General features: G+C 45.2%; 1 protein-coding gene across 2 annotated transcripts in view; it reads right to left on the bottom strand.

Annotated features, from left to right (window-relative positions):
• The window catches only part of sars2 (seryl-tRNA synthetase 2, mitochondrial), a 107,223-nt gene extending 93,032 nt beyond the window's left edge, over positions 1–14,191 (bottom strand). For both annotated transcript variants that reach the window (XM_073063864.1, XM_073063865.1), the window contains exons 1-2: positions 13,929–14,191; positions 5,619–5,714 (exon numbers count right to left, since the gene is read on the bottom strand). In XM_073063864.1, coding sequence (XP_072919965.1) covers positions 5,619–5,714; positions 13,929–14,177 — 345 coding nt within the window. In that variant the 5' untranslated portion in view covers positions 14,178–14,191. The remainder of the gene's footprint in view (positions 1–5,618; positions 5,715–13,928) is intronic.
• Positions 14,192–14,636: the final 445 nt, after the last annotated feature.

Genomic DNA, 14,636 nt, shown 5'->3' with positions numbered 1-14,636 from the left:
AAGGATTTCAGGCTGTATACTGTACACAGTCTCTGATATTAAATTGTCTGTGAGGAGTAAGAATTTCAGGCTGTATACTGTACACAGTCTCTGATATTAAATTGTCTGTGAGGAGTACGAATTTCAGGCTGTATACTGTATACAGTCTCTGATATTAAATTGTCTGTGAGGAGTACGAATTTCAGGCTGTATACTGTATACAGTCTCTGATATTAAATTGTCTGTGAGTACGGATTTCAGGCTGTATACTGTATACAGTCTCTGATATTAAATTGTCTGTGAGGAGTACGAATTTCAGGCTGTATACAGTATACAGTCTCTGATATTAAATTGTCTGTGAGTACGGATTTCAGGCTGTATACTGTATACAGTCTCTGATATTAAATTGTCTGTGAGTACGGATTTCAGGCTGTATACTGTATACAGTCTCTGATATTAAATTGTCTGTGAGGAGTAAGGATTTCAGGCTGTATACTGTATACAGTCTCTGATATTAAATTGTCTGTGAGTACGGATTTCAGGCTGTATACTGTATACAGTCTCTGATATTAAATTGTCTGTGAGGAGTACGAATTTCAGACTGTATACAGTCTCTGATATTAAATTGTCTGTGAGGAGTACGGATTTCAGGCTGTATACTGTATACAGTCTCTGATATTAAATTGTCTGTGAAGAGTGCGAATTTCAGGCTGTATACTGTATACAGTCTCTGATATTAAACTGTCTGAGGAGTAAGAATTTCAGGCTGTATACTGTATACAGTCTCTGATATTAAATTGTCTGTGAGGAGTACGGATTTCAGGCTGTATACTGTATACAGTCTCTGATATTAAATTGTCTGTGAAGAGTGCGAATTTCAGGCTGTATACTGTATACAGTCTCTGATATTAAATTGTCTGTGAGGAGTACGGATTTCAGGCTGTATACTGTATACAGTCTCTGATATTAAATTGTCTGTGAAGAGTGCGAATTTCAGGCTGTATACTGTATACAGTCTCTGATATTAAACTGTCTGAGGAGTAAGAATTTCAGGCTGTATACTGTATACAGTCTCTGATATTAAATTGTCTGCGAGGAGTAAGGATTTCAGGCTGTATACTGTATACAGTCTCTGATATTAAATTGTCTGTGAGGAGTACGGATTTCAGGCTATATACTGTATACAGTCTCTGATATTAAATTGTCTGTGAAGAGTGCGAATTTCAGGCTGTATACTGTACACAGTCTCTGATATTAAACTGTCTGTGAGTACGAATTTCAGGCTGTATACTGTATACAGTCTCTGATAGTAAATTGTCTGTCAGGAGTAAGAATTTCAGGCTGTATACTGTATACAGTCTCTGATATTAAATTGAACCATTTGATTTGATGGTGATGTCGACATCCTGAATAAAACTGGCAGGAGTGACTGAGCTTCCAACTGAAACGTTGCCACAACCAATTATCTCACTTTAAGGACTCCTTGTCTTATTGTCTCGTGTTATTATTTATTGCTATTTATTTATATTTGTATTTGCACAGTTTGTTGTCTTCTGCACTCTGGTTAATCTTTCACTGATCCTGTTATAGTTAGTATTCTATCGATTTGCTGAGTATACCCATAGGAATTTGAATCTCTGGGTTGTATATGGTAGGGACATTTATGCATTTTAATAGCCAGATTTCTTTGAATTTTCAAGGTTCCCTTTCTTCTACCTCCAGTTCCTTAGACTAAATTGCTCTCTTTTTCTCAGTCCAGATGAGAGTCTTTGATCTGAAACATTAGCTAGCTTCCCTTTCCACATACTACCGAACTGACAGAATTCATCCAACATTTTCACCTTTATTTTAACGGGATTAATTGAGCGCACTCAGGTGAACTGAAGAGAGCCACAGGTTCTGATCTGAAGAACGAAGGAATCTCAATCTCCTGGCCAATATCTCTAAAATCACACTCCTCAGCAACACACAGGAGGACAGGCAGCATCTGTGGAAACGAATAAACAGTTGACGTTTCAGGCAGAGACCCTTCTTCAGGACTGAAAATGACGGGGGAAGATGCTAGAATGAAAAGGTGGGGGTGTGAGGAAAGGAGGACAGCTGGAAGGTGATGGGTGAAGCCAGGTAGGTGGGCAAGGTCAAGGGCTGGAGAGGAAGGAATCTGACAGGAGAGTGGACCATAAGAGAAAGGGAAGGTGATAAGCAGGTGAGAAGAGGTAAAAGGTCAGAGTGGGGAATAGAGGAAGAGGGGAGGTGGAAATCTGTTCACCAGAAGGAGAAATTGATATTCATGCCATCAGGCTGGTGGCTACCCAGATGTTATATATGGTGTTGCTCCTCCAACCTGAGTGTGGCCTTGTCATGGCACAAGAGGAGGCCGTGGACTGACATGTCGGAATGGGACCGGGAACACTCTCATACTCTGTTGCACATAATGCTGAAAATTGAGGATCCTATTGAAGTAAAGTTGTATAAATGGACTTTAATCTGAAATGTACACACTATTTCTCCAAGGAGACCACAACCTTGTCGTGGTGTGCCTCAATGACCCAGAGGGCTACGTTGGCTGGAGTTTGGGCTTTATGCTTTGGGTCATGGTAGGGTCACCCATGTCAAAGGGTAGAGGCCCGACTAAGAGTGGTTCACTGGTCCTCCAGGTTTGGGAGTTCAGCTCTGGGCCAACAACCCTAACTGGTCAAACAAAACTGTTACAGAAACAGCAATGAAGAATTCTTCCACATCTGTATTCCTGAGTCCCCACCCGGGACGTGTACGACTGACAGTAGTGAAAAACAAGCAGAAGCTACTGACACAATGAAGGAAGCCCTGAACATCTTCAGAGATGGAGGACCTTCACTGCTGCCCTAAACACCAGCGGTGTAACAGGCACTAAACATTTACACTATTCATATAAGAGTGATGCTTTCCGTACATCCTTTAGGAGGGCTTTTGTGCAGCTGAATAATGCGACATCCCGGCTTGCCAATGGCCTTTGAGTGTCATGGACTACCGAAGACACTTGTTGCATGTAAATATGGGAAATTTTCTTTAATTAAACTGTACTGCGTGTATTGTAAATTATCTGTTTTTCATGGACTGGAGTAGCATCACAATCTCATTGTCTTCAGCAATGATAATAAAGTTCTAATCTATTCTTTCTGCATGCTGACTTACAGAATCAGAATCCTGTTGAAAATCAAAAGCATCAAAATAACATCTGTTTGCCTCGCCTTTCACTATGGAAAGATGATATCTGTCTTTGAGTCCTGACGAAGGGTCTCGGCCCAAAACGTTGACTGCTCGTCTTAACGGATGCTGCCCGACCTGCTGAGTTCCTCCAGCTTGTTTGTACGTGTTGATTTGACCACAGCATCTGCAGTGTACTTTGTGTTTGATACCTGTCTTTCCCCTGTTAGCAAGAGAAAGAGAGAGCCTGAGGGATGTCGAGTTGTTGGAATGAAGTTTTGAGCGGACTGTAAACTATGGTCTCTCTTTTGGGCCATTGCTGTTGCTTGCGTGGTGGGAATACTGATGTTTTGTACTAGAACAAGCAGGGGGAGCTGAAGCTGCTTCTGCACGGGAGTGTGAGCAGGGGGCTTTGAGGTTCATGCATTTCCTTTCTGTCATTCTTCAGCATTTTTCCTCCATTTTGAGGATGTCAGCCGAGGGTGAGAATTTCAGGATGTAAACTGTGTATATTCTCTGATATTAAACAGAACCATTGAAATTTGTTGTCTTTGTGGCAGCCGTAAATGCAATACACGATTTAAAAAATGACTTCATGTCTAGTGAAATCTCAAAGCCTTTAGGATTCCTGTTCACAGGATTTTACTCTCAGTGTCTCAATGTCTGACCCGGAAACGGCACTTCACTCAAATACTGAACGTGGTCTTTCCTCAACAAAGGCCAAAGCTGAGTGTTGGTCACCCCTCAAAAAGGACAAAACATTACAACCGTATTCATTCGCTGTTGCACTTGACTGAAAGTGCAGTGACCACACCCCCTTTTATATAAAACAGAATCTGCCCAATCTGAAATGCTTTTCCCAAAGGGGTTGTTGATGTAAGGTCACTGCTCCCAATCATGAGATTGTGGATGATCTGTGACCTAGCTTGATGTATCTGTCTTTACTGCATATCCGTTAATTAAGAAAAGATCTAGATTTGTTTTTTTTAAATCTAGCATCAATTATCATCAGGTTGCAAGTTTATATCATTGTCTGTATGCTGAAGTGTTAAAAATAAATCCCTGACTAACTTTCAAGATTGCTTACTCTAAACTTACATGTTCTAAACAAAAGCAGTAATTTCTTTAACCTAAGATGTGCTGGAAATCCAGAGCAACACACAAAATTCTGGGGGAACTCAAGATCTCAACCTGAAAATTAGATTGTTGATCCCCTCTACAGACCTGCTGAGTTCCTCCAGCATTTTGTGTGTGTTACTCTGTCCATAGACACTGTCTGACCTGCTGAGTTCCTCCAGCATTTTGTGTGTGTTACTCTGTCCATAGACACTGCCTGACCTGCTGAGTTCCTCCAGCATTTTGTGTGTGTTACTCTGACCATAGACACTGTCTGACCTGCTGAGTTCCTCCAGTATTTTGTGTGTGTTACTCTGACCATAGACACTGTCTGACCTGCTGAGTTCCTCCAGCATTTTGTGTGTGTTACTCTGACCATAGACACTGTCTGACCTGCTGAGTTTCTCCGGCATTTTGTGTGTGTTACTCTGACCATACACACTGTCTGACCTGCTGAGTTCCTCTGGCATTTTGTGTGTGTCACTCTGTCCATAGACACTGTCTGACCTGCTGAGTTCCTCCAGCATTTTGTGTCTGTTACTCTGTCCATAGACAGTCTGACCTGCTGAGTTCCTCCAGCATTTTGTGTGTGTGTTACTCTGTCCATAGACACTGTCTGACCTGCTGAGTTCCTCCGGCATTTTGTGTGTGTTACTCTGTCCGTAGACACTGTCTGACCTGCAGAGTTCCTCCAGCATTTTGTGTGTGTTACTCTGACCATAGACACTGTCTGACCTGCTGAGTTCCTCCAGCATTTTGTGTGTGTTACTCTGTCCATAGACACTGTCTGACCTGCTGAGTTCCTCCAGCATTTTGTGTGTGTTACTCTGTCCATAGACACTGTCTGACCTGCTGAGTTCCTCCAGCATTTTGTGTGTGTTACTCTGTCCATAGACACTGTCTGACCTGCTGAGTTCCTCCAGCATTTTGTGTGTGTTACTCTGACCATAGACACTGTCTGACCTGCTGAGTTCCTCCAGCATTTTGTGTGTGTTACTCTGTCCATAGACACTGTCTGACCTGCTGAGTTCCTCCAGCATTTTGTGTGTGTTACTCTGTCCATAGACACTGTCTGACCTGCTGAGTTCCTCCGGCATCTTGTGTGTGTTACTCTGTCCATAGACACTGTCTGACCTGCTGAGTTCCTCCAGCATTGTGTGTGTGTTACTCTGTCCATAGACACTGTCTGACCTGCTGAGTTCCTCCGGCATTTTGTGTGTGTCACTCTGTCCATCAATGTTGAGTTTCTTTCCATGTGTTCAACCTGTTCCCCATAATACCTTTATTTCGTTAATTAAATTACTCAGCCAGCTACCACCTCCAGGATTCATTCTTACCAGCAGCGCTTTAATCGAATCACTGATATCATTTTTCTCATTCTCCAACTTCTCAATATCCTCTTTTACTTTTGTCAGCTGTTCCCACGTGGATACCTGTTAGGGTGGATCAATTGGAAAGATGATCATATCAGAAAGAGTGAAGTTCATTGTGTTTCTTCCCCACACTCCCCAAGAGCCGAGAAATATTTTAAAATCTGTTAAATCTTGCTAACAAATCAATTTTCTATTTCACTCAATGTACTAAAATTAATACATTTGAAAAGAAAGAAAAATCAGGTTTATTTGTCACAGGTATATCTAAACACTGAAACGCACGGTTTTTTCTGTAAGGAGTTTGCACACTCTCCCCGTGACAGCGCGAGTTTCCTCTGGGCGCTCCGATTTCCTCCCATGTGGCTGGCAGGTTAATTGGTCATAGAAAATTGTCCCATGACTAGGCTGGGATAAATCAGGGGGGTGCTGGGCAGTGTGTCTTGAAGAGTCTGCTCTATGCTGTATCTTCATAAATGAATTAATGCTTTGGTTTTGGCATCAACAGCCAACACAGTCCGAGGATGTGCGAGCGGGGGGCAGCCCGCAAGCGTCACCACACTTCCAGCACTAGCGTAGCAAGCCCACAACTTACTAAGCTGTACGCCCTTGGAGGAAACAATCACCCAGACGAAACCCACAAGACCATGGGAGGCACATGCAAACTCCTTAGAGAAAGCAACGGGAATTGAACCCTGATCACAGGCAATGTGAAGCATTATGCTAACCGCCACACGACCACACCACCCTTTCCGATGTGCTGTTAACTACTTCCATTGGACATTAAGTCAGCACTAATAATCAAAACTGCTTTCATAGCCGGGGTGCTGGTGGGATAAAGCTCCCACTAGCTGTTAAGTGCTTCCAATGGTGTGCGCCTCAAATAGCCTCTGACAGCCAAGTCCAGCTCCTGGCCTGCTGAATAAAAACTCTGCTGCCATGTGGCGAGACCCACTTACATGGGGAAGGCTTCAGAAGTAAATCCAAAGGGAAAACCCGGAGCAAGGATCCCTAAGACAGTCCTACGTTGAGTTCAACACTGACTGGCATATCCTGTGATGCCGCTGGTGCCAAACGGTATCCATCTCTGTCGCCCCTTTGAGTTCATCAGTTGCATTGAGAGGGGGAGTTTGCTACGTGGGCAACCGCTTGCTCTCCATGTTGTACCGCCCTGGCTCGCGGATTGAGACAGCCGGGACACAACGTCCATGCTCAGCCCTGTCAACGGAGGCCTCAGTATAACAATGGTCCTTACATAGTTAATTCATCCACTATGTGGGCAGCAAGGTTGATGTTAATTGTCCTTGGCAAGTAAATCATCTTCTTCAACCACTGCATCTTTGGTCAGATGACATTCCCACTATGGTGCCTCAAAGGGAGTTCCAAGATTTAGAGCCAGTGATAAAAGAATGGCAATACACTTCCAGGTCAACCCACCATACAAATCAGATGGAATATGCAGTCTCAAATACTCTTGTGCGTTGCTGCTCTGGTTTGTCCTGATGTGATCAAAGGACTAAAGAAAGCTTGGGGGGTGGGGGTGCAGAAAAGAAACTTCAAATTGAGATTGAGTTTGGTCCAACCAACGCAACTCATGAGAAAAGCTGCAGAAGCTGGAAATCCACAGCAACACACACAAAATGCTGGAGGAACTCAGCAGGTCAGACAGTGTCTATGGACAGAGTAACACACACAAAATGCTGGAGGAACTCAGCAGGTCAGACAGTGTCTATGGACAGAGGAACACACACAAAATGCTGGAGGAACTCAGCAGGTCAGGCAGTGTCTATGGACAGAGTAACACACAAAATGCTGGAGGAACTCAGCAGGTCAGACAGTGTCTATGGACAGAGTAACACACACAAAATGCTGGAGGAACTCAGCAGGTCAGACAGTGTCTATGGACAGAGTAACACACAAAATGCTGGAGGAACTCAGCAGGTCAGACAGTGTCTATGGTCAGAGTAACACACACAAAATGCTGGAGGAACTCAGCAGGTCAGACAGTGTCTATGGACAGAGTAACACACACAAAATGCTGGAGGAACTCAGCAGGTCAGACAGTGTCTATGGTCAGAGTAACACACACAAAATGCTGGAGGAACTCAGCAGGTCAGACAGTGTCTATGGACAGAGTAACACACAAAATGCTGGAGGAACTCAGCAGGTCAGACAGTGTCGATGGACAGAGTAACACACACAAAATGCTGGAGGAACTCAGCAGATCAGACAGTGTCTATGCTCAGAGTAACACACACAAAATGCTGGAGGAACTCAGCCGGTCAGACAGTGTTGATGGACAGAGTAACACACACAAAATGCTGGAGGAACTCAGCAGGTCAGACAGTGTCTATGGACAGAGTAACACACACAAAATGCTGGAGGAACTCAGCAGGTCAGACAGTGTCTATGGACAGAGTAACACACACAAAATGCTGGAGGAACTCAGCAGGTCAGACAGTGTCTATGGTCAGAGTAACACACACAAAATGCTGGAGGAACTCAGCAGGTCAGACAGTGTCTATGGACAGAGTAACACACAAAATGCTGGAGGAACTCAGCAGGTCAGACAGTGTCGATGGACAGAGTAACACACACAAAATGCTGGAGGAACTCAGCAGATCAGACAGTGTCTATGCTCAGAGTAACACACACAAAATGCTGGAGGAACTCAGCCGGTCAGACAGTGTTGATGGACAGAGTAACACACACAAAATGCTGGAGGAACTCAGCAGGTCAGACAGTGTCTATGGACAGAGTAACACACACAAAATGCTGGAGGAACTCAGCAGGTCAGACAGTGTCTATGGACAGAGTAACACACACAAAATGCTGGAGGAACTCAGCAGGTCAGACAGTGTCTATGGACAGAGTAACACACACAAAATGCTGGAGGAACTCAGCAGGTCAGACAGTGTCTATGGTCAGAGTAACACACACAAAATGCTGGAGGAACTCAGCAGGTCAGACAGTGTCTATGGACAGAGTAACACACAAAATGCTGGAGGAACTCAGCAGGTCAGACAGTGTCGATGGACAGAGTAACACACACAAAATGCTGGAGGAACTCAGCAGATCAGACAGTGTCTATGCTCAGAGTAACACACACAAAATGCTGGAGGAACTCAGCCGGTCAGACAGTGTTGATGGACAGAGTAACACACACAAAATGCTGGAGGAACTCAGCAGGTCAGACAGTGTCTATGGACAGAGTAACACACACAAAATGCTGGAGGAACTCAGCAGGTCAGACAGTGTCTATGGACAGAGTAACACACACAAAATGCTGGAGGAACTCAGCAGGTCAGACAGTGTCTATGGACAGAGTAACACACACAAAATGCTGGAGGAACTCAGCAGGTCAGACAGTGTCTATGGAAGAGAGTAAACAGTCAATACTCTTCAGAGATTATCTGCCTGGCAATCCCTGATTTAATCTGAGCCCAATCATGGGACAATTTACAATGACCAACTAACTCACCAATCAGTACATCTTTGTTCTGTGGGAGGAAACCACAGCAGCTGGAAGAAACGCATACAGTAACGGGGAGAACATGCAAACTCCTAACAGGCTGCAGTGGGAATTGAACACGGGTTGCCTGTATTGTTGAGAGTTGTGCTAACCACTACACTACTGAGCCATGTTGAGGTTTTGTTATATTTTCTAACTTCAAAACATTAAACTCATTCAATTGAAGACATGAGAGTCAGAAATGTGGGTCTAACTTTGAGTTTATTTTAAGCAAGACACACACGTTATCACATGGTAGCATGATGACATATGCAATCCACATATTTATACATATAACCTGAAATGAATTATTTAAATAACCAAGATGAACTAAAGAAGGGTATCAGCTCAAAACGTCGACTGTTTACTCTTTTCCATCAATGTTGTCTGACCTGCTGAGTTCCTCCAGCATTTTGTGTGTGTTATTCTGTCCATAGACACTGTCTGACCTGCTGAGTTCCTCCAGCATTTTGTGTGTGTTACTCTGACCATAGACACTGTCTGACCTGCTGAGTTCCTCCAGCATTTTGTGTGTGTTACTCTGTCCATAGACACTGTCTGACCTGCTGAGTTCCCCTAGCATTTTGTGTGTGTTACTCTGTCCATAGACACTGTCTGACCTGCTGAGTTCCTCCAGCATTTTGTGTGTGTTACTCTGTCCATAGACACTGTCTGACCTGCTGAGTTCCCCTAGCATTTTGTGTGTGTGTTACTCTGTCCATAGACACTGTCTGACCTGCTGAGTTCCTCCAGCATTTTGTGTGTGTTACTCTGTCCATAGACACTGTCTGACCTGCTGAGTTCCTCCAGCATTTTGTGTGTGTTACTCTGTCCATAGACACTGTCTGACCTGCTGAGTTCCCCTAGCATTTTGTGTGTGTTACTCTGTCCATAGACACTGTCTGACCTGCTGAGTTCCTCCAGCATTTTGTGTGTGTTACTCTGTCCATAGACACTGTCTGACCTGCTGAGTTCCCCTAGCATTTTGTGTGTGTGTTACTCTGTCCATAGACACTGTCTGACCTGCTGAGTTCCTCCAGCATTTTGTGTGTGTTACTCTGTCCATAGACACTGTCTGACCTGCTGAGTTCCCCTAGCATTTTGTGTGTGTTACTCTGTCCATAGACACTGTCTGACCTGCTGAGTTCCTCCAGCATTTTGTGTGTGTTACTCTGGCCATAGACACTGTCTGACCTGCTGAGTTCCTGCAGCATTTTGTGTGTGTTACTCTGTCCATAGACACTGTCTGACCTGCTGAGTTCCTCCAGCATTTTGTGCGTGTTATTCTGTCCATAGACACTGTCTGACCTGCTGAGTTCCTCCAGCATTTTGTGTGTGTTACTCTGTCCATAGACACTGTCTGACCTGCTGAGTTCCTCCAGCATTTTGTGCGTGTTACTCTGTCCGTAGACACTGTCTGACCTGCTGAGTTCCTCCAGCATTTTGTGTGTGTTACTCTGTCCATAGACACTGTCTGACCTGCTGAGTTCCTCCAGCATTTTGTGTGTGTTACTCTGTCCATAGACACTGTCTGACCTGCTGAGTTCCCCTAGCATTTTGTGTGTGTTACTCTGGCCATAGACACTGTCTGACCTGCTGAGTTCCTGCAGCATTTTGTGTGTGTTACTCTGTCCATAGACACTGTCTGACCTGCTGAGTTCCTCCAGCATTTTGTGCGTGTTACTCTGTCCATAGACACTGTCTGACCTGCTGAGTTCCTCCAGCATTTTGTGCGTGTTACTCTGTCCATAGACACTGTCTGACCTGCTGAGTTCCTCCAGCATTTTGTGTGTGTTACTCTGTCCATAGACACTGTCTGACCTGCTGAGTTCCTCCAGCATTTTGTGCGTGTTACTCTGTCCATAGACACTGTCTGACCTGCTGAGTTCCTCCAGCATTTTGTGTGTGTTACTCTGGCCATAGACACTGTCTGACCTGCTGAGTTCCTCCAGCATTTTGTGTGTGTTACTCTGTCCATAGACACTGTCTGACCTGCTGAGTTCCTCCAGCATTTTGTGTGTGTTACTCTGTCCATAGACACTGTCTGACCTGCTGAGTTCCTCCAGCATTTTGTTAAATGCTGCTGCAGTCAACTCAACTAACGTTTTAAGTTCCCAGTACAATGCTGCAAAAAAAAACTGTAATTAGAACACATTTATTTATTGAGATAGAACGTGGAACAGGCCTTCAAGCCACTCATCCTCTAAATCAATCCTAGCCTGATCACTGGACAATTTACAACAACCAATTAACCTACCTACTGGTAGCTTTTTGGACTGTGGGAGGAAACCAGAGCACCTGGAAGAAACGCATGTGGTCATGGGGAGAATGTGCAAACTCTGACAGGCAGCGGCAGGAATTGAACCTGGGTCACCTGTACTGCAGAGCGTTGTGCCGCCCTTCGTATGATCACGAGATGTTCACCTCCACAAACTTCTGTCACCTGCCCTGTCTCATTCCCTAATCATAGACCAAGGTGGGTGGCAGACTGGAGATATTTCTCCACCAAAGGAGGTGTAAGGCGCTCTTCCCTCTGCTAGCCTGAAAGTCAATCTTGGGCCTAGCCTTCCCCCCCCCCCCCCACCCACAACCAATCAGGGTCAGTGAAGCCACGGGGGCAGGTGGTGGATGGTAGTATGAGCAACTGGTGCAGATCACAAGTCCTGGTTATGCGACCACTGATACCAGGCAGACAATCTCAGAAGAGTATTAGGCCATTTAGCCCATTGAGTCCGTCCACCATTTCATCATGACTGATCCATTTTCCCTCTCAGCCCTAATCACCTGCCCTCTCCCTGTATCCCTCATCCCCTGACTAACCAAGAATGACGATCAACACTGGTGCACCTCAGAGGTGTGCTTAGCCCACTGCTCTACCCTCTGTGGCTAGGCATAGCCCAAATGCCATCTATAAATTTGCTGACGATACAATCATCGCTGGTAGATTCTCGGGTGGTTATGAGAGGGCGTACAGGAGTGAGATATGCCACCTAGTGGAGTGGTGCCGCAGCTACAACCTGGCACTCAATGTCAGTAAGACCAAAGAGTTGATTGTGGACTTCAGGATGGGTAAGACGGAGGTACACATGCCAGTCGTCATAGAGGGATCAGCTGTTGAGAGAGTGAGTTCCTGGGTGTTAAAATATCTGAGGACCTAACCTGGTCCCAACATATCAATGCAGCTATAAAGAAGGCAAGACAGTGACTACACTTCATTAGGAGTTTGAAGAGATTTGATATGTCAACAAATACACTCAAAAACTTCTATAGATGTACCATGGAGAGCATTCTGACAGGCTGCATCACTGTCTGGTATGGAGGGGGTACTGCACAGGACCGAAAGAAGCTACAGAAGGTTGTAAATCTAGACAGCTCCATCTTGGGCACTAGCCTACAAAGTACCCAGGACATCTTTAGGAAGCGGTGTCTCAGAAAGGCAGCGTCCATTACTAAGGACCTCCAGCACCCAGGGTATGTCCTCTTATCACTGTTACCGTTGGGTAGGAGGTACAGAAGCCTGAAGGCACACACTCAGCGATTCAGGAACAGCTTTTTCCCCTCCGCCATCCGATTTCTAAATGGACATTGAACCTGTGAACAGTACCTCACTTTTTAAATATATTTCTGTGTTTGCATGATTTTTAATCTATTTAATATACATATACTGCTAAGTTAACAAATTTCACAACACATGCCGGTGGATAAACCTGATTCTATCAACATCTGCCTTAAATATGCCCAAAGACTTGGTCTCCACAGCTGCCTATGGCAACAAATTCCACAGATTTCACCACTCTGTAGCCATAGAAATTCCTCATCACCATTCTAAAAAGACACCTCTCTATTCTGAGGCTGAGTCTTCTGGTCTTAAGACTCACCCCAACCATATGAAACATCCTCTCCACATCCACTTTATCGAAGCCTTTCACCATTTGACATGTTTCAATGTGATCTCCCATCATTTATCTGAATTCCAGTGAGTACAGACCCAGAGCTATCAAACGCTCCTCACATGACAAGCCTTTCAATCCCAAAATCATTTTCATGAACCTCCTTTGAACCCCCTCCAACGTCAGCAAATATTTTCTTAGATAAGGGGCCAAAACTGCTCACAATACTCTGTGAGGCCTCGGCAAGGGGTTTGGCAGAGAAATGGAGGGCAGTGTACAGAAGGAGGGATCACCTGAAGTTAGTGAAATCTAAGGAAGATTGTATGGTGTGTAGGTGAAATCAATACGTCAAAGGGATGGTAATGCAAGGTGAAACGGCAGAACCAGAGTTGGTATTTAAAAAGACAGCAGATGCTGGAAATCTGTGTTGTACAGGAATTCAGCAGGTCAGGCAGCACCTCTGGAGGGGAATACGGTCACGTTTCAACACGAGACCCTTCATCGGGACCGGTCTGCCCATCGCCTACCCTCTGGTGCCACTTCCCTTTCCTCCCATTGTCCACTGCATTCTCCTATCAGAATCCATCTTCTTCAGCCTGTTACTGCTTTCACCTATCACCTCCCAGCTTCATCCCCTCTTCCCCTCAGCTACCGGCTTATACTCTTTCCCCTCCGTCCGCCACCACCTTTTCGACCTTCCTTTCGAGTCTGATTATTCCCCTCCATTGATGCAACCCGACCTGCTTAGCTCCCGCAGGCTGTGTTCCTGAAGGTGTTCAGCATCTGCAGGATTCCTTGTGTTTATAACATTAGTTTGTTCACTTTAGTGTATTTTGCTGCAGGCGCCTACGCGAGCACTTTATCGACGGAACCTACTATATCAGGCACATCTTCCCCGGTCAGCTCTCCCTTGCGATTCCGCACATTGTCCAGCAGCGCCGGCGTCTGCCGGCAGACAAGCCCCATGTCCAGCCGGGGCCTGTCCGAGTAGCCGTCCCTCACATGGTCGTACAGGCTGCTCCTGCTGCACCAACGCCCGACTGCAGGAGCCCAGCCGTGGGAAGGCGAACGGAGCCAACATCGAGCACCGAGCCGCCACAGTCCCCACCACTTGGGGCCCGCCATCTCGATGACCTTCGACCCGGTGACGTAAATGCCGCTCTTCCAATCAACAGTTCGTAATCTTACCGTCCTTCGATACCCGCCCCACTCCGTGACATCATTACTTCTTTCACCAATCAGAAACCAGCCATTTTGCTGACCTTCGGTACCCGCCCAACGTCGTGACGTATGCAGCTTCTTCACCAATCATCCCGCTGGTCGGTGACGTAAGGCTCAAGACGGTCTGGTCTCACGTGATGAGCCGTCAAGTTCAATTGGAAAAGTCAATCTGTATAAGGTTCCTATTATGCAACATACAATAATCGCTTTATTTGGTTATATTTCCCCTTGTTGGATGCTAAACAGTTTAAATGATTGAAATAAATAATTGTATGAAGACTGTGTGTATTGACACACACATAAATACAGGTACAGGAATGCACAGGTGCTATTAAATGCCTACCTGCAGCAGTATAGAAGTTA

Source organism: Hemitrygon akajei, chromosome 12 (genome assembly GCF_048418815.1).
Source record: "Hemitrygon akajei chromosome 12, sHemAka1.3, whole genome shotgun sequence".
NCBI lineage: Eukaryota > Metazoa > Chordata > Chondrichthyes > Myliobatiformes > Dasyatidae > Hemitrygon > Hemitrygon akajei.
The sequence above is the reverse complement of the archived record's forward strand: the minus strand, read 5'-3'. Positions and strand labels throughout refer to the sequence as shown.